This window comes from Schistocerca serialis, chromosome 3 (assembly GCF_023864345.2).
Source record: "Schistocerca serialis cubense isolate TAMUIC-IGC-003099 chromosome 3, iqSchSeri2.2, whole genome shotgun sequence".
In the NCBI taxonomy this organism is placed as follows: Eukaryota; Metazoa; Arthropoda; class Insecta; order Orthoptera; family Acrididae; genus Schistocerca; species Schistocerca serialis.
Genome location: NC_064640.1, coordinates 251,049,121 through 251,070,858, shown reverse-complemented (window position 1 = coordinate 251,070,858; position 21,738 = coordinate 251,049,121). Strand labels below are relative to the sequence as shown.

Genomic DNA, 21,738 nt, shown 5'->3' with positions numbered 1-21,738 from the left:
TTGTTGGTGGAAAAAAGTCTCTTGTGGAACCTTTTGAAAAGCTTCTTGTGAACTAGTTTCTACGAATTTTTGAATACAGAAGATTTAGTGAAAAAACTGCTTTATTTGACCTCCAACAAACCATCAACTTGACAAACCTGGGAATAGTATATTTTATTGTACAGCCAAACCTGGAGACCAAAGTTATATCCTGAAAGTAAGACGACGAGGTCAACTTTAAGATTGCCAGGTAAATAAAAAAGTTAAGTAAAGTGAACATTCCTTTCAATGACACTTCCTTCAGAATAATCATGAAAAGTCCATTCATGGAACATGACATTGTATGGATGTTATGGAAGTGATGTGTTACTGCTGTGAAGAGTGAACTCGGCAAACTCAGGTGTATGCTGCAACCATCAAACAACAACCCAGCATCCAGCCAATGCAGGTACAACAAACTCCTGACCAGTGTATTTCCACTGTGGATGCCACAGACTTGTACACTACTGCAGAGAAAAGATGATGAGTGTTCAATGACCATTGTGTCACAAGACGTCAACCATCTCAACAGTCGTATTCACACCAGTCAGCTGCAGATGATTACAGTCAACCTGTGGGATGAAGCCTTTTCACCACACTCTGGATGAGGTTGCTCCTTAACATGTCATAGCCATTCCCCATCACTGTACAGAGATGGCATCTGCTTGTCTTGCCACTGACCTCAGGAAAACTTAAGCAAGGCAACCACTTACAGAGGTGAGGCCACCTCGGAGAAAACCCTCTGTGATTGACCGTTACCAAGATGACAGGAAATCTCATTGGTGTCATTAACGGCCAGCCTATCTGGGTACTAGTCGACTCAGGCTTATTTTTTCATAATGGTGACTGCTTATAATTGACAGCTAAAGATGATTGTATTTCTTAATACATAAGTGACTGTGCTGAGGGCCACAAATGGGAAATACATCCAACTGACAGGAACCTCTGTTGCTATAATAACTGTTAGTAATGTAATAATGGAACACAACCCTTTGAGTGTTGTTTTAATAGAATCTCCTCATAATGTTACTCTGGATCAGACTTCTTGCAGACATCACAAGCAGCCATTGACTCTGAAAGATGTAGAGCTCCAGATTGATGAAACTACAACAAAGATTGCTTGGGTGGTTGTTCGCCATTGAAGACATTGTTATCTCACCATTATTAATGGATAAATTCCAGTCGTGAATTTATATCCTCAGTTAAACAGTGAAGCTTTTGTTGATTGCAAGCAGCTGCTCAGATTCACAGAAGAAACCTATATTCCAGTGGCAGTCATAAACCTTGCCTGTGGTTAAGAACAATGTTGGTGGATCACTGATTGTCACAAGTAGTGACAACTCATCCCTAAAGGTATGTGCGAAGAAACAGCCAAACCAGTCAATGATATTCAGCTCTGCACCATTGACAAAGAATCATGCTTTGCTGCTATTAACAAACTATGCAGTGGAGGACACTGCTGTTGAACTACCAATAGGATCTGGCCTAACAGAGGAACAACGTTGACAAATGTTAGCCATTGTGTGTCAAGTTTGGATGTTTTCTGATCCAGAGTGGAGAAAAGAAATACCATATGGCACATGGCAAAATACTACATCAAGACCAGGGATCAGAAACAAATTAGCCAGTGCTTGTATAGGGTGTCGCCGGCTGAATAACTTCACACCAACACTAGCATTAATGGAATAGGTACAGTTCTAGTGTAAATGCGGTAAGGTGCTGAAAAGATGATAGACTATGCATATGGAGTACTCTCCAAGACCAAAAGGAACTGCTCTACAACTGATAAAGAGTGTTGTGCAGTTGTTTGGACCATCAGCAAGTTCCGGTCATATATATTTTACAAACAATTCATCATTGTGACGAACCAGCATTCTCTATGCTGGGTGACGAGTGTGAAGGATTTATTGGGTCAGCAGGTGAGATGGGCACTATTTCAGGAGTGTAATGTCACAGTGGTATACAAAATCAGATGCAAACACAAGTCCACCAGCTGCCTGTCAAGGAATCCTGTGAAGCAACGCAGCAGCATGGATAAATATCAGTCATCACTACTATTAAGTGATGTTGCTGTTGAACAGGGGGAAGATCCAGCTTTGCTAACTATAGAAACCTCAAAGGTAGAGGACTGTGCCAAAGGAGACACAAATTAGTAAATGAAACATTGTATAAGAGGAACTGTGATCCAGTGGAGCAGAAATTGTTGCTTCTCATCCCAGTTCATATATGGACAGCTAGCTTGAAGTATTTGCATGACACGCCAACATCCATTCACCAGGGATTCGTGAAGACTCTAAACAGAATCAGATACTGATATCACTGGCCAGCTCTCTACTGATCCATTAGGCACTATGTGAGCTACTCCATGAATGCCAACATCAGAAGCAAATGCTGCAGTTACCTCCAGGGGATCTGGTATCATTTCTGTCTACAGTAGCGCCATTCAACCGGATTGGAAGCGACCTCTTAGGTAGGTTCCCCAAGTCTTTTAAGGGGAAATGACGAATAATAGTCTTGCACTGACTGCCTCACCATCTATACTGTCACGAAAGCTGTGCTGACTGCCAGAGCTCATGGAATTGCAAGGTTCCTTGTAAAAGACATCATTTTAAAGCACAGATTTGATCTCTGATCATGGGTAAGTTTTCCACTCGAGACTAGTATAAGAAATACACTCCTGGAAATTGAAATAAGAACACCGTGAATTCATTGTCCCAGGAAGGGGAAACTTTATTGACACATTCCTGGGGTCAGATACATCACATGATCACACTGACAGAACCACAGGCACATAGACACAGGCAACAGAGCATGCACAATGTTGGCACTAGTACAGTGTATATCCACCTTTCGCAGCAATGCGGGCTGCTATTCTCCCATGGAGACGATCGTAGAGATGCTGGATGTAGTCCTGTGGAATGGCTTGCCATGCCATTTCCACCTGGCGCCTCAGTTGGACCAGCGTTCGTGCTGGACGTGCAGACCGCGTGAGACGACGCTTCATCCAGTCCCAAACATGCTCAATGGGGGACAGATCCGGAGATCTTGCTGGCCAGGGTAGTTGACTTACACCTTCTAGAGCACGTTGGGTGGCACGGGATACATGCGGACGTGCATTGTCCTGTTGGAACAGCAAGTTCCCTTGCCGGTCTAGGAATGGTAGAACGATGGGTTCGATGACGGTTTGGATGTACCGTGCACTATTGAGTGTCCCCTCGACGATCACCAGTGGTGTACGGCCAGAGTAGGAGATCGCTCCCCACACCATGATGCCGGGTGTTGGCCCTGTGTGCCTCGGTTGTATGCAGTCCTGATTGTGGCGCTCACCTGCACGGCGCCAAACACGCATACGACCATCATTGGCACCAAGGCAGAAGCGACTCTCATCGCTGAAGACGACACGTCTCCATTCGTCCCTCCATTCACGCCTGTCGCGACACCACTGGAGGCGGGCTGCACGATGTTGGGGCGTGAGCGGAAGACGGCCTAACGGTGTGCGGGACCGTAGCCCAGCTTCATGGAGACGGTTGCGAATGGTCCTCGCCGATACCCCAGGAGCAACAGTGTCCCTAATTTGCTGGGAAGTGGCGGTGCGGTCCCCTACGGCACTGCGTAGGATCCTACGGTCTTGGCGTGCATCCGTGTGTCGCTGCGGTCCGGTCCCAGGTCGACGGGCACATGCACCTTCCGCCGACCACTGGCGACAACATCGATGTACTGTGGAGACCTCACGCCCCACGTGTTGAGCAATTCGGCGGTACGTCCACCTGGCCTCCCGCATGCCCACTATACGCCCTCACTCAAAGTCTGTCAACTGCACGTACGGTTCACGTCCACGCTGTCGCGGCATGCTACCAGTGTTAAAGACTGCGATGGAGCTCCGTATGCCACGGCAAACTGGCTGACACTGACGGCGGCGGTGCACAAATGCTGCGCAGCTAGCGCCATTCGACGGCCAACACCGCGGTTCCTGGTGTGTCCGCTGTGCCGTGCGTGTGATCATTGCTTGTACAGCCCTCTCGCAGTGTCCGGAAGAAGTATGGTGGGTCTGACACACCGGTGTCAATGTGTTCTTTTTTCCATTTCCAGGAGTGTAATTTCATGTTGTAACATGAATCACAGGATGAGAACTACCTACCACTTAAAAGACATTGGCAAATATGATCTCAATGAATAGAGAGCTTGAGATAAGGATACTGCTCATAATGACATTTGCACATAAAACAGCAAGGCAAGACACTACAGGCTTCACACCATTCTTTCTGCTCCCTAAGTGACAAGTGATATACTGTTCTTGTTTTAACTAGTGATACTCAGGATGACTTTGTGAAATGCTTCATTACCAGGACCAAAGAAGCAAGGCAGCTTGCTCCCATACAGTCCTTGGATGCCCTGTGGAATGATGAAGAGAGCTATGACACCATGCAACAGCCATGATGTATATCCTGGGAAACTTGCTATGTACTTTTAGGCTAGTGTGGAAGGTGGGACTGTTGGAAATGTTACTAAAATGCTACTTTATATGGTATCATATCCTTCGTCCCTTGCCAGATGTCATGTACGAAGTTCAGGGTTATGACCGTTCATCAAGAAGACAAAAGTACAGAGACATCTCCATATTTTTGTATGAAGTGCTGCTACAGTTCTGAGGCACAGATCAACAATGGTTGCTCATTGTTTAAGGAAACTGAAAGCCTACTCGAAGATCACAAAGTGACAATGGGAGAGATTACCTTCGACACTTATCGTAGTGGAGAGGATGTGACAATGTGATCTGAAACTGAGGATCCTCCAGAGCTGCCATACAGAGGACTAGTGATAAGATCTAGATCTAGGTTGCTGTTATTGGCTCCAGTGAGAACTTCTGAAACAGCAGATCACCGTTTCTCCAGCAGAGGGAGCAATGCCATGAACTGTGCTGCATCCTGTGTGGAGTAAACGTTAACATTGCCAGCTGATGTCCTGTGGGTCACTAATTCAATTCCAATCACTATCAAATATTTATCTATCATGTCTAGTAGGTTCTTGAAAATTTTTATGTTTTTAATCCATGCATATTCTACAATATTTGATGTTCATGTAACTAAGAACGTACTCCATGCTGGAGGCAGTTCTGATCTGTCTTTGTGTTGGTGTCTAATCAATGTGCTCTCAGTGTGAAGTGTTGTACTTCATTGATGATCCTGCTTTTGGATTTGGACTTAACTGTGGTTAATAAGTGGAACATTGTATGAGAGAAACTGCGGGGAGAGGGGTTGCATCAACAGTCTTGTTCTGTGGCCTCACAGAATTGATGACTAACATCACTATTTCCAACATTAATGGGGGTTGGAGTATATTTGCTATGAACAAAGAAATCAAATAATCTTTTCAGTATCTAGTGACATTGTTAGTGGACCAAATCTGTGCAACATTTATAGTAGCTATGAACAGCGTAACTCAAAACGTAGTAACCAGGAATATATGAGACAAGAAAAGAGCTGAAATCGGGACTGAGAAAAGCAACATTTAGTGTTTATGAGAATAGCAACACATCCTATTTATGAGAATAGCAACATATCGTGTTTATGAGAATATCAACATTTCGTGTTTATTAAATGACCGAGAAAAAGTGAAACAGCAGTGCATGAAACATTTTACTGAAAAGTATATCAGTACATTAATTGATACTGCAGTTTATTTGTTCAGAAAAGTGAAGGCATTTAGAAACAATCTCTTCATTGTGAAATACAGTTTTGGAATAAGTACTGATGTGGCCAACAATTTAAGCACTCATCTAGTTTAGAAGCTTTTTCCTTTTGCCTGTGATGAGTTTCTGGGCAATGGAGGTGTATCTCACTAATGGGGCATATACCATAGGGAACAATTGCACATGTCTAAATTTGAGGAACATAAGATTTTATTAGAAATTGTTGTCAATAAATGTTAGATTGTTACATAATTATTTTGAGTTAAAAATGCCCTGCACATTGTAGATAACTAGAAAATACAAGAAACTAGGGAAAATAGTTACAATTTAGGTTTTACTTTTTTCAACCCAAACTTGATTTTTAAGAATTTAATACAATACTTTCTTCAGATTGCAGCATGCTTTTGGACTGTACTGTCACCATGTGTGATGATTTCCTTTGCTACTATATTCTGACTTTTTTACTTGTATGTTCTTGGCATCACTACTGTCTGGATCACTTCCGGTATCTGGTATTTCTGCCACAGAAGTGTTGCAGCTTGTAGACTGAGTGTACCATGCACGAATCACGTTGCGGCAATTACATCCCGTGATGTGTTTCAGCAGGTTTATGCCTTAACTACACAAAATGTCTCCATTACACATAGCGTCAATGGAGCAGCCATCTTCACAACTCCTCTTGTGTGTATTACATTTACACCTCATACTGCCATTTGTTAGCTGTTCTATAGAATGAAAGTCCTACTGTTCCCAACTTTCAAAAATCTTATCTCCAGCTTTCTTGTTTTGGTTCATCCTTTAAAATTTTGATATAAACATCATAGGAATGTATGATGGATGTGCTTGAAGGAAATGAGACAGTTAATGCAAAATACATACTTGTGCTTTTGTGTTTGTACCTTATATCCCAGTTGTGTGAGAAAAGTCCACTGGTAAGAATGAGATGCAAGGCACGTAAGGCGGTAATGATAACTCATCACTCTTCATCCAATCAGTTGCTTTAGGACAGCTTATGTTCTTTTTGTTGGTTATTGTATTGCTAAAAAATAACATCATGTGCCACATAGCTGTCAGAACTTTATAAAATACTGAGATTATCAGAACACAGTTTATGTGATTTAGAATGATACATGTGATGTAGAATGTGTATTGGTTTGTAAAGAAATATTTCCATTGATTCTTGGTACTTGCTATTTACAAAACAGTTATTTCCACTTCACTACCAAATTTCAATTTGAACTGATCAGTGTTGTTTTGGGTTTTGTTTATTAATTAGTTTTAGTTGTGTATATGTAGTGATACAAGATGGATTGGTTTACGTATGCAGAGCTGGCTTTTTCAGTCTCGTGGGAGTCTTAACCATGTAAGACAGTAACTTGCTGTACAACATGTTTTGTGAACAGAATGAACCCCGAGTCAAAGGAAACATTTTGTATTTTACTAACACAATATACATTCTATTTTAAATGTGTTTGCACTGGTGTGCAGGCATTCTGCACACAGTGGTGTCACTAAGGATTTTAGGATGACAGGCATAGCTCATTACTCTCTAACAAGGTTCCGTATATAAAAACACTCAGCAGACAACCATGGTAGAGTTTAGACTAACCCTGTGTATCACTTCATTACATATTGAATGACAAGGTTAACCATGTTACATTCTCCATATAAATCTATTCTTCTGCTGTTCCTCTTGGGATCACTGCTTCTCCTCTCAATCATACCACATCTGTGAGATGTGAATATTGATAGATGTGTTATTTGACTCTATATACCGTCTCAGACGAGGTCCCAGAAGTGAGCCACAAAAAATAACTACTACATAATCGGCTCACTGTGTTTGAAGACTGTTTTGTTATAAATGAATGAAAGGACTCCAATGTTGTCTGTGCATTAATGTGAGGGAAAGACTGAGAAAGTGAGGCACATTCTTAAATCACATAGTGACCACAATATTCCTCTTTGTCAAGGTTGTTTAGAAACATTGTATAGATTCTCCCTGCTAAATCAAAGAACAAAAAATGCCTTTGTTTGATTTCTTCATTTCAGATGAGAAATAAATTGGGTAAGGCCAAACTTAATTCTCAGTTTTGCAAGAAGTGCTTGTGTGTTTTAGCACCCTGTTGACATTCAAGTTGCTGCTGTTGTGAGAAAGGATCGTTTGCAACCTATTTTGGAATTTACACCCTTAAAGCTTATGACTGTATTCTGCTGTGTAAGAACCCTTGCCTCTCTGCTACAGTCTGATGAAAGTGGCAGTGATAATGTGCCACACAGTGTAAACAGTGCACACGATTGTTCATTATCTACATTGCTCTCTTTATTTTTGTTAACTAGCATCTTTGAGGGTAATTAAATTTATAATTGGAAACCGAAGCCCTTACACTGTTCCTGATAGTTGCTTAATGTTGAAAGTTGCAGCAGTAGATGATAGACACAGCTATAATGTGTATCACGGAAGTGTGTAAATGACCAAGAATGTAAAAATTCTCATAAGTTTCAGATTGCATCCTTCAACAAAGTCTTCACATACAAACCTTCACATGTAGCCTGTCGTGTAATGTAGTGGTCTGTCCACAGGCAACATAATAACATTTTGGTCTGGAAAGAAGAAAAATATATATGACAATGAAAATCTCTAGTAGAATGTAAATAATTTAAGGAGCAAAAGTAACAGCTCACTGACTGTAGAGGCAGTGAGTCGTCAAAAGGCATTTAAACAGGACTGAGCAGTTAGCACATTCTCTCTCTCTCTCTCTCTCTCTCTCTCTCTCTCTCTCTCTCTCTCTCTCACACACACACACACACACACACACACACACACACAGAATATCATAAAAAGTAAACACTGACAATTACAGTGACTGAGAAAATAGTGAATATCCTTAATGAAAATGTACCTGAAAGCTGCTGAGGCAAGAAATACAAATGTATTAATAGTTGTACCAGCAGCTGGTACATTTGAATTGTCACAGTTATACACTTTGCGTTAAACACCTTTGAGGTATACAACTAAATGTTTTCTGTTCAGGGTTATAATCTGCCTTACCAGCAGATATGGCTCAGGTGCCTAAGATGTTGTAGAAATCAACGTTTTACCTATGTCCTCAAGGGACATTACAGCTTTCCTGTCTTAGCACATTTAAAGTTTCCCTCTGAAGCCATCATAAGATTAAATGTCTTCAAGTAGCTCTGGCTATGTGAATAAAGAGAATCGGGTGCATTGCAGAGTGCCACCAAGGAACACCATTAATCTTTGCAGATATTTCTTTGGATTATGTAATTACCTATCATAATAATATTGCGTGGGAGGAGAGTATATCGGAGGCTTTCCTGCACTGACATTGTATGAGTGTTTTGTCTTTGATTGAGAGAAAAAGTATATGATTTCCATAGGTTAGTCACCACCACCACCACCACCACCCCATATAAAGTTGGAGGTGTACATTTTACTCAGGACAACAGTTTACTCAGTGAAATAATTATTTGATTATCTATTTTGCCATCACACCATATCATATTCTTGTAGGTGAGGAGTGCTTTGGAATAAGCCTTGTTTGCTGGTGATTTTTCAACATTCTACCATACTGCTATTGCTTGTCAGTTTACCTGACTGGAGATATGACTAGGTATTATTATTTATAATTTTCTTTAGAAGAGACTTTACATCAGTTTCAGTTTCCTTATTCTCACGTATTAATGTGATGATGAAAACAGCTGACCCCTTCACTTTTGATGTTTTGCTAGTTTTTTTGGTCCCGGGTTTAGTGAGAGACCTTCTGTGCTTGCAAGGACTATGAAGACTGAGGTATGGTTCATGAGTGACTGAGTGACAGGTTGGGAATAGACTAGACAGAACATGTATATACTGCTATAATCTAAAGATGACACATGTATGTCATTAGGTTGATAGGTCCAATATTCTCAATTGAATATGAATTCACTCACTTTCCGGAGAAGTCCTGTTTGTATCTTAGCCAAGATGGTGTGAGCCATTAGCCATTAACCATGCAATAGCAATTCTTCATGACACAAAATGCTAGCTGCATTCTGTCGGCTCTATGTGTAGTATTGAATCTGTATTCTGCCCTTTAGAGTGTTTATGCACGAATATTCAAGAACAAACAATGGAAAATCCAGGATGGAATGTAATAATATTATGAAAAGGAAAGTTGCTACGTGAGTAGAAACTTTCCTTTTCATAATATTGTAATATTCAAGAACAGTGAGATCTCTTGCAATTTGACCAAGGCAGTTTTGGATTTATATGCAGGTAACTCACAATCTGAGTAACTGGTTATCGAGGAGACTGACAGCATTTACCAATTTACTGGCAAGTGGTAAATTATCAATGGCAGATGTCTTTCTTAAACTTATTTGTGTTATATACTTATTTGTGTTGTGTTATACACACATCAAAGAAAGTTTTGCATCACACCAGTTCCCAGAACTCCTGAAGATAGACATTGACTGTGGATATCGTATCACAGACAAAGTCGCTTTGACTGTTCAGAGATGTCACTAAACCTGTCCAAAGATGTGAACAACCTTGCATGAGCAGTGCCTATTAGACGGAGGGGGTCAGACAGTCGATCATTTCCAGTCAGTCCACCAGGAAGGAGGTGCACGGCTCGTGTTGTCTGGAGTTCAACCATGCCTAGACGGTCAATACTGCAGTTTGATCGTGTCCACATCGTTACTTTGTGCCAGGAAGGGCTCTCGACAAGGGAAGTGTTCAGGCATCCCGGAGTGAATAAAAGCGGTGTTGTTTGGACGTGGAGGAGATACAGAGAGACAGAAACTGTCGATGACATGCCTTGCTCAGGCCGCCCAAGGGCTACTACTGCAGTGGATGACTGCTACCTACAGATGATGGCTCAGAGGAGCCCTGACAGCAACGCCGCCATGTTGAATAATGCTTTCTTGCAGCCACAGTACGTTGTGTTATGACTGAAACTGTACGCAATAGGCTGCATGATGCGCAACTTCACTCCTGACGTCCATTGTGAGGTCCATCTTTGCAACCATGACCCCATGCAGCACAGTACAGATGGGCCCAACAACATGCCGAATGGACCGATCAGGATTGGCATCACATTCTCTTCACCAATGAGTATCGCATATGCCTTCAACCAGACAATCATCAAATCATCAGAGATGTGTTTGGAGGCAACCCGGTCAGGCTGAACGCCTTAGGCACACTGTCCAGCGAGTGCAGCAAGATGGAGGTTCCCTGTTTTTTCGGGATAGCATTATGTGGGGCTGACATACGCTGCTGGTGGTCATGGAAGGCGCCATAATAGTTGTACGATATGTGTGTGCCATCCTTCAACCGACAGTGCAACTGTATCGGCAGCATATTGGCGAGGCATTCGTCTTCATGGACGATAATTTGCGCCCCCATCATGCACATCTTGTGAATGACTTCCTTCAGGATAACGACATCGCTTGACTAGAGTGGCCGGCATGTTCTCCAGACATGAACCCTATCAAACATGCCTGTGATAGATTGAAAAGGGCTGTTTATGGACGACATGACCAAACAACAACTCTGAGGGATCTATGCTGAATCGCTGTTCAGGAGTGGGACAATCTGGACGAACAGTGCCTTTATGAACTAGTGGATAGTATACCATGATGAATACAGACATGCATCAATGCAAAAGGATTTGATGCTGGGTATTACAGGTGCCAGTGTGTACAGCAATCTGGACCATCTCCTCTGAAGGTCTTCCTGTATGGTGGTACAACATGCAACGTGTGGTTCTCATGAGCACTAAAAATGGCGGAAATGATGTTTCTGTTGATCTCTATTCCAATTTTCTGTACAGGTTCTGGAACTCTCAGAACCGAGCCCATTAAAAACTTTTTTTGATGTGTGTATATGAGCACTTTAAAATGAAAGCACTGATCATATTGAAAAGAAGCTTACTATGTCCAGTGCAGAACATAATATAATTCTGGGGTCTCTGGGGTGTATTGAATTACTAGTGGTGGAATTTCTCCATTGATTCCATTAGTGTTGTGAGTGACCATTCATCAGTTGTTCCCTGGAAATAAAATGGTCCAGAGTATTATGAGGAGTCTCCATTCACAAAAGGACAAGCAAATGATTTCATTGAGATGCCTATTGGGCCATGTGTGAATGTTGAAATGTTTTATGGACACAGTATGGCATCTGTGTTAAATATGATTAGCTCATTGTTGATCTGGAAAAAAATATTGCCAATAGGAGGATGTGACTCTTTGTGAAAGATAAAGTAGCATCAGATGAAATTCACAGTGTGCTTATATTGTACGTACTGCTGCAAAGAAGATGCTCTGACCTGCTGATGTTAGGCTTTCTGTTCTAGGAGGGGGATTCTTATTGGTGCTTGTTTGCAACTGAACTTGTTATGCTGCTGTTTAGAGGATTGCATTTTACAATATTTGCTGTTGTAGATTCAGCTACAGGCTGAATGAGGACTTGACTGTATCTTAGATCCTTGGCACGTGCTTGTGATAAGAAACAATGCTATTAACAATAAAGAAATTGGGGGATAGTCTGCTGACAATTTTGCAACTGTTAGACTGATAATAAATTCATTTTTCAGATTCTGCAAGGTCCTTTGATGAACCTGATGGAGATGCTGGTGCTATCGTAAGTATAACAATTTTTTTACAAAAAGTTTCACTCCCAACTTCCAACATATAGTAATCTAATAATGTTAACAAGGTATTTTTCCTCTCTCCTGAAATGTTCCAACTCATGTGCTTTTTTGTCAGTGATTTACACTGAAGTTGCTCAGTTAAGGATTGAGTGGATTTAACCTGATGTTTCTATCTGCCTGCTGATAACTTTATTTGGCTATGTTTTAAAGTCTGTGTTCATTTGTATGCAAAACTATTCGATTGCCGGTTGAACTGCAAATCCCGTGGGAAAAATTATCTCATTCTAAATTTTCATTACTTGGGTACCCTGCGCCCCAACCTGTGCTGGCTAACTAGTTCACTTATAAATTCCACAGCTGTTAAAGAAAAGTGTTGCTTTAGAATAATGGAACCAGTAAAAAATCATTTAATATACAGATTGTTAATGACAAGACATTTATTTTCATCACTACTTCACAAATTTTTACCAAGAGAACTGGTTGTTATTGAACCTGTTGTAGCAACAAGAAGTTTTTCATAGGGTATCATGGGATTTTAAAATATGTATGCTCCCTTGTTGTCCTGTGACTTCCAAGTTGCTATGATGTGATTCCATAGGTCATGTGTGGAGACTGATTCTGTCATATGGGGGACATCTATCAAGTGAATGTCATCAATAAGGAAGGAGCGGCATCTGCTGATCAAAAGGTCTGTCTTAGACAGTTGGAGTGACATGATATCAGTCATTATTCTGCTGGAACATAATACCAGAGCACTCTAGGAGGAGGGACACTACCATTGTCAGTAGAAAGGCTCTGTAATGATGAAATGGAATAGAATGCAGCATTGTAAATGGTCAACAAACTGCGTAACTGGGCATTGGGTGCTAAACGCACATCTATTGGAGTTGCCAACCACAAAGCTTGGAATAAATGTGTGTCTTTTATGGTTTAACAATTTGAATTAGAACTTTAGTATCTAGGACAAAGGAAGCTGGAAAAATTAGGTGGCGAACAGACCAGTCTCTTTGCAGAAAAGGACACCAAGCAGTGCCTGTAACTGTATCAGTTGTTCTGACACACTTCAGTGTTCTCAGGTGGTTTGTGCTACCTATGTGACATACGTGCCTACACTGCCTTTAATTGTAGTATTGTGTTTTATTGTGCCATTCTCAGTGTGCACAGTCATCAGTGATCATTGATTTAAAAATTTACACAACTCTTCTGACCAATAATCCTTTCCTTTGGTAACACTGATTAATCTGTCAGCACAATTGTTTCTTCGTCTCACCACCTCAGTTGTTGGTAATATACTGAGGTGACAAAAGTCATGGGATATCTCCTAATATCATGGCAGACCTGCTTTTGCCTGGTGTAGTGCAGAAACTTGACATGACATGGACTCAAGAAAGCATTGGAAGCCCCTGCAGAAATATTCAGCCACGCTGCCCCCCATAGCTGTCCATAACTGCGAAAATGTTGCCAGTATAGAATTTTGTGTACCAACCTTTTGATTATGGCCTGTAAATGTTTGATGGAATTCATGGTGGGCAATCTGTGTGGCCAAATTATTCGTTTGAATTGTCCAGAATGTTCTTCAAATCAGTTGTGAACAATAGTGGCCCGGTGACATTGTGCATTGCTGTTTCAGAACAAGAAATCCATGAATGGCTGCAAATAGTCTCCAAGTAGCCGAACATAGCATTTCCAGTGAATGATTGGTTCAGTAGGACCAGAGGGCCCAGTCTGTTCCCTGTAAACACAGCCCACACCGTTATGGAGCCAACAGTACCTTGCACAGTGCCTTGTTGACAACATGGGTTCATGGCTTCACAGACTCTGCATCACACTCAGACGCTACCATCAACTCTTACCAACTGAAATTGGGACTCATCTGACCAGGCCATGGTTTTCAAGTCGTCTGTGGTCCAACTGATAGGTCACAAGCCCAGGAAAAGTGCTGCAGCTTGATGTGCTGCTAGCAAAGGCACACATGTCAGTCATCTGCTGCCATAGCCCATTAATGCCACATCTTGCCGCACTGTCCTAACGTTCATCATACATCCCACATTGATTTCCATGGTTATTTCACACAGTGTTGCTTGTTTGTTAGCACTGACAACTGTATGCAGACGCAGCTGCTCTCGGTCATTAAGTGAATGCTGGCAGCCACTACATTGTCTATGGTGAGAGGTAATGCCTGAAATTTGATATTCTCGTTACACTCTTGACATTGTAGGTCTTGGAATATTGAACTCCCTAACCATTTCTGAGACTGAACGCCTCATGCATCGAACTTCAACTACCATTACGTGTTCCATGTCTGTTAATTCCCTTCGTGTGGCCATAATCACATCCGAAACCTTTTCACATGAATCACCTGAGTACAAATGACAGCCCCGCCAGTGCACTGCCCTTTTACATGTTGTATATGCAATGCTACCACCGTCTGTGTCTGTGTCTGTGTGTGTGTGTGTGTGTGTGTGTGTGTGTGTGTGTGCGCGCGCGCGCTTATAACTGTCCCAGGACTTTTGTCACCTCAGTGTATACTGCATGCATGTGATGAAGTATGGTGTGTGAGAAGAAGAACTCTTTCATGAAAAATTCACTTTTGTTTCTTGTCGTTTCGCCAGTGAGTCACTGCACCTGAGCTACATATGGTATAGATGTAGCCACAAGTCACATGAATTATGTCCAGTGCTTGCTAACATGTATGTATTTTTCTTCATACTTTCTTTGTATTACACTAGTGTCCAAAAATTAAATATATTTCGGGAAAAGAAGACAATGGACAGAGAATGCTGTAGCACCTACTGTAAATGACTGAAGGTTTCCCGATAAACAACAGTTGTATTACCTATGTAGTAACAGAGTACTGGCAATTCTGAATAGCTACACAATTCAGGGATAATGAGAAACAGTGCCTTAGATTTGTATTATCTCAGTTGCACTTGCTATTCATTGTGAGAAGAGTATAATCTTTTGTGTCAAGTAATGTAATGTCACAAAGACACCATTTGGACTCTTGTTTTTCAGGGCAGAATCTTTGAACAGCTTGAAGTGGGTTAGACATGGACCACACTCTCAGTAACATTGAATTAGCCACAAAATATTGTTTCAGTGCTTCACTTTTGGAAAAGGTGTCTCATAAATTCTGTGGTAACTTTGTTCATTCAGAGGCACAGAAATGATTCCCAGAAGGGGATTATACCTTCCAGAAAGATCCCACTTACACTGCTGGATATGTTCAAATTAGCCAGAGTAGCTTGGGGGTAAAATAACACGTTTTCCCTCCCCACAATTGCAAGATATGGCTGTACTCGAACTAGTTAGGGACCCAATAGCACCTCCTCTGGCATGTCACAATGATTTGTATAAAATCCCATCGGCCACCAATTTTAGATTTATTTGAATGAATCTCAATTAGGATCCATCCTTTCCTTCGATGTTGAAGATGGCACTATGCTGTATTATAGGTTGTTGTTAATTTTTTCTCAAGTCAGGGCTCTTTATTGAAATTCATTGACAATGACTTATTTTGATTCCAAGGCAAGTTAGGTAAAACAGAATGAAAATGCATTAAATGTTCTATAGATAGGATAGTAGTGGTATACAAAATGTGTTGGGGTCAAGGGGGGGGGAGGAACCAGTGAACTGTGGATTGCACACAGCTCTTTTTAAATCACTGTGCTGCAGGATATGTGTAGCACATACATTACGTGGACATCTACATCATCATTTTTACACATATTGCACAAATATCATATTTTATTTTCTTATTCTTTCAGCAGATGGTCCATGGGGAAAACAAACCATTGGGCATAATAAAACTGGCAATATGTTGGGCCTGTTGATGCTCACAGTTTATTAGAAGTGTGACCATGTATCGCCATTGTATAGATAAACTCAAGGCTAATTTTTGTGAATTTTTATGATGTTGTATAATGGTTGACATGTGAATAGATGGGTGAGTGAAACATTGCAAATCCAAAGGTTAGGAATGCAATCCCTGGTTGGTTTTGATACTACTACAGTAATTTAGTGTTACATTTCACCTTTATCAATGCTTTATGTATGTGCAAAACACTAAGTTGCACTCTGGTTTGGAGTCCACTTAAACTGCATGTCTCTTTATAACTAGTTGGGTAAGTCACTTCACTGGTTGGAAGAAGGCAACCAACTCCAATAGGACTATTCATAATTAAACACTGTGATGAGGAAACTAACTGTCAAATAGAGAACAGCTTCAGCCTTCATTTTGGTTTATGATATGTAGGGAATTTAATTGTAATTTGAGTGCTAGTAACAGTTATTGCAGTAGAGTTCCTGTAGTGAATTCCCACTTACTGTTGGTAGTTCTGTTGTATGATGTGAAAAGTAATGATGATGCCTTTTTGAGAGTTGCATAGCATATTTATCAGCTCTCTGGAAAGGGGAAGCCGGCCGCGGTGGCCGCGCGGTTCTAGGCACTTCAGTCCGGAACCGCGTGACTGCTACGGTCGCAGGTTTGAATCCTGCCTTGGGAATGGATGTGTGTGATGTCCTTAGGTTAGTTAGGTTTAAGTAGCTCTAAGTTCTAGGGGACTGATGACCTCAGATGTTGAGTCCCATAGTGCTCAGAGCCATTTGAACTATTTTTGGAAAGGGGAAAAATTGATTACAGGCCCATATTACAGTTCTTTATTAGATAAATTTTCTAAGAGATTGAGCAAAGTATACCCCATGTGGTGCAGAAAATGATACTCTTCCACAAGATGAATGCCTGAATTGTTTAAAATTTTTGAGCACTATGATAAGATAGTATGGTGTTGGATAAAATGTAATAAGTTAGAAGGAAACTTTTTCCAAAGTAGAACGGATTTTAATGAGGAGAAAAGTCATTGAAAAGTCTCCGAATGTCTCAATAATTCTTCATAAATAACACAACCATTGAACAACAACTTTACTAGACCAAATGATGATCACAGAATTGTTATGCATTGTCTTATCATGCAGTTTTGACAAGCAGATATGACAGTTTTTCTGAGATCTTTAGGAACATAGTAAACATAGCTAATTACCAGAAGTGTACGGTAGTAGAAACCATCTGATGTTAGGAGAATGCGAAATATTTAAAATAATATTACAGGATTGTAGAGAGTATAATTTCTATAACATGGTTCAGAATATGAGTACTTAAAGAGCAGACTTCCTTGAATGCATAACAGATAAGGGGTGTAAAGGGTAGATTTAGCAATGTGTATAGAAAATCCACACTCTCCAACCCCTACTCCACAATTTGAACTGTAATGACCCTTCACAAAGAAATGACCTGCTGTGCACTCTCATCCAGGGTACTTGCTTACAGTTATACATGGAGAGTCTTAAGTGAAGTTTTGAGGGTAGGTGATAAGCTACTGGCAGAAGTAAGGGTGTGAGGTCAGGTTGTGAGTTGTGCTCAACTGGTAGAGTAGTTGCCTGTGAAAGGCGAAGGTCCCAGTTTCAAGTTCCGGTCAGGCACAGTGAGGAAGTTTCAAATCAGCATACACACTACTGCAGAGTGAAAATTAATTCTGAAAAGAGCCTTGTCAAAACACTACAATACTTTCAAGTAATTTTCTAATGTAATGGTTATTTAGATCAACAAATCAAGTGAATGTTGCAGCCAAAATGAACTGAACCTATGAAAAAAGACTGAGAAATATGCCACACTGATGTGGGATGCCGTATCTGAAACAATCAAAAGAGTTAAGGTGGTTTACAAGAAAATCATTGACATACTTGACTGAAACTGGGAAGTAATGAAGGTGTCACTAAATGCTGCTAGTGTATCATAATGAAACAAAATAGGGCAGGACAAACATCGTGAAGCAAGCTTGAAGTTTACAGGACAGTGGAAGTAAGGAGTCTGCTGATACAAGGACATAGAAAAACACAAATGGGATTTCAGTGCAAGCAAGGCTTGGGGTTTAGCACTCATTCATCAGAGCCAGAGGACATGTAGGACATATACATTTCATGCAGTAGTGGGAGGTAATATGATAAAAAAAAAGGTGTAAAAGAGTGTAGACAGACATTGAGGAGTCAAATTCTGCTGTAAGTGTGGGGGTGGGGGGCGGTCACTATCAAAAACTCAGTCTATAAGATCAAATAGTGAGCACACACAAAAGCACTGATTTGTAACACTTGAAGATAAAGACTTGTCCAGAAATACTGTGTAGAAAAATGGATTTTTAACTCGTGTAATAACCCAAAACATGTTATTAAAATAATAATAATAATATTGTTAATAAACTCACTAAATGTTAATCACCCTCTTAAAATGACATGTTAGAGCTCTTTGGAGTGCTGTAAATGTTGTAGAAATGGTGCCAGGCAGTTGTGTAACCATGCACCACTGACATAATGGACAGGACTGAATACGAGTGTCATGCATTGTCAACAATAATCTGTTTCATACACATCTGGCATTTACAATTGTAGAAATGGTTCTTGACTGGAGCACAGTGATCAGTATGAAATGTTAAAAATCGATAAAAACAGTCTCGATCACATTTTCTTATTTTTTATTTGTTGCCAACCTGTTTTGGCCCTTTCCTTGGACCATCTTCTGGCTTACACCGCCATTATGGCTGCTGGTGGCAGCAGACAGAGCAAGATCCGTAGAAGTATTGTTGTCACTGCAGTGACTGCTGCCACCAGCAGCCATAAAGGAGGTGTAAGCATGAAGATGGTGTGAGGAAAAGGTCGAAACCACTTTCCAACAAATAAAAAATCCGAAAATGTGATCGAGACTGTTTTTATTGATTTTTATCACCTAGTATTGTTACTGTCACTAAGTGCAGGTCAATGTCAGCCATTTCCTAGCAAACATTGGGAGAGGAATAAAATGCAGTGAGCACTTGGGTATCGGACATCTCACAAAAGGCCATTGCTCACAGTAGCTCATGAAACATCACTTCTTCAGATGGCCAAACAACACAGAAACTGCATAGTATCTGGCTGAGGCACGTACTGTGGTCTGACGAGACATGATTTTTCTCTCATTCAGGACATTGGGAACACCAATGGCCCATTGGTATGTTTAACTCACAGTGTGCTGAGGCTGTAGTTCAGGCTGAAAATGGTTCAGTGATGTTTTGGTGTTACTCATACGGTGACCTGAGCCCACAAATTTGTATTACTCACTCAGGCGCCCTCTTGCACCTCAGCTGACCCATGAAATGCTGGAACCATCTGGAACATCATGTCAGACATAGCTATCAATATCTCCTGAATTTGGTTTCTGTACAGGATCTAATCATTGAGTGGCTTCAGCTGGTTATGACATTCCTGAAGAAACTGTGGACTTTCTTCATTGCGAATTGAGACCATTGAGAGTTTAGACATCACATTACACGGTATAAGTGTAATATCACTTGAGGGTGACTATTTTTTCTCTGTTATACTTATGTAGTGTTATTAATTGTCATTGTCATCAGTAGAATCCACAACTTTTGGAAGCAACCCGTAGAACACACCAGTGCTGTTGACTGTGGGAAAAATTTACAAATTTCGTGAGCATTTTGCTGATAGTAAGAGAAGAACAGTTTTAAATTGCTGAGCAATTTTTATCTCTACTTTCGAACTGTATTTCTGGACCTCCAGTTAATGGTGTCATTTTAAACATTTCATCTGACACATGAATGAAAATTGATGTTACTGTTATATAATACGTGTTTTAGTTGAATGCAATCATTTCATTGGTAATGTGTGTGATTTTCAGCCGAAATCTGGAAGACAGCGATCTGCAAGTTTTTCGAGGAAGCACTCTGGAGTAGGCAAAGCAACTTCACCAGGTAAGAAACAAATTTGTTACTAATTCATTGCTGGCATGTTCATTTCCTTCGTGTGGGAAAAAATATTTTATCTACTATATTTTATATGATGATCTGTAATATGAGCACTGATATGTTTTGTCTGTAGACAAAAAGACTACACTGCAGGAAATGGATCTTGCCGCAACTACCTTTTTTGTCATCAATAATAAATTTATGTTCCTATATTACTCATCTTTTGCGAGGCTGTACGTGGATGACACGTTACTTGAATAGGTATTGTGAATGAGCAAACAGGTGCATGTTATTTCATGAGTAATTTATATTTAATTTTTACTGGATTTTTCTGGTTCTATATTAGATAGATGCTGAAATTTTGGCACACTCATAATTTTCAGTTTGGGCATTTTTTTAAATTTGTTGATTACAAGGACAGCATGCTATTTCTCCTTTACAGTGTGAAGCTCACAGTAATGAGAGAAATCAGTCCTTGCATTTAAATAATATATATAAAAGAAAATACTTTGAGGGAATGGAATGAATGCTTTGCCTTAGATTTGCAGGATTGATAATATTGAGAAGAAATGGACGTCATTTAATGGAGTTGAGTTCTTTGTTCTGTTGCAGATATGACATTACATTTTGGTTTGGTGTGTCTACTATTTTCCAACACTAATGTCACTGAGCTTTTAGGATCCGTACTGAATACTTTCTTCAGAGACAGTTTTCATGCTAGTGAAATTGATGAAATAACTTGAACTTTTTATAAAAAGCTGACATTTATGATTAAATGCCGTTGTCACTGCAGATATTTTCTGTTACCACGTGTAAAAACTAATGTACTGTTGTCCTGATAATTTAAACGTATTTATGTGAGTGCACTGTATGTACTGCTCACTGAATATACATGTGTCTAAAAGGTGGAAGTGTGTGTGTGCGTGGGGGGGGGGGGGGGGATTATCCTTGTAACACAGTCTAGCTTAATGTGTTCACATTAATACAATTTAAATATTAAAAAGAACATTAAACTGGTTTAAGATTGGATGGTGGTGAAGTTTCCAGGTAATGTATTGTTACTGGTGTATCACAATAATTTACAAAATGGATTCTGTATCCTAAACGCTTTCTAACATATTTTTATGTGAAACTCACAGATATTTCAAATTCTGCTGTGTGTGGTTTGATGTGGATATTTTACACTCTATCATCCAGTGACATTGCTGCTTGCTTGTATATCTGTCTGCATGTTTGCTTGCTTAACCATCATCATTAGCTTTACTTATCTTCGTATGTAGGCTAATCACAATTCTGAATAAACTTTCCTTTTTGAGCTGTATAATGTATCATCTTCTGAATTATTGTCTTGCAATTGTTGATGTGACCCATACTCACTTCCTTAATATGGTGTCTGTTCTGCTTTGCATGTTAACGAAAGGGCCGGGATCTAAAACCAGGCGTTCGGCCTCCTTTAAACGTCAATTGGTTACTGCGTCATCTGCACCAGGTACGATTTTTTTCCCCGCCCCCCCCCCCCATTGTGAACACCTTTGCCACAATGTATATAGTTCATGTAGTCTCAAGTGAGTAGGCTTGATTAGTGTAGAAT

The 21,738-nt window shown here is 40.4% G+C and overlaps 1 protein-coding gene across 4 annotated transcripts in view; it reads left to right on the top strand.

The window, feature by feature from the left end:
• The window catches only part of LOC126469999 (CLIP-associating protein 1-A-like), a 237,178-nt gene that overhangs the window by 46,265 nt on the left and 169,175 nt on the right, over positions 1-21,738 (top strand). For 3 of the 4 annotated variants that reach the window (XM_050097462.1, XM_050097461.1, XM_050097459.1), the window contains exons 8-10: positions 12,301-12,347; positions 20,081-20,153; positions 21,568-21,636. In XM_050097462.1, the coding sequence (XP_049953419.1) occupies positions 12,301-12,347; positions 20,081-20,153; positions 21,568-21,636 (189 nt within the window). The remainder of the gene's footprint in view (positions 1-12,300; positions 12,348-20,080; positions 20,154-21,567; positions 21,637-21,738) is intronic. The other variant, XM_050097463.1, reaches the window with a different exon arrangement.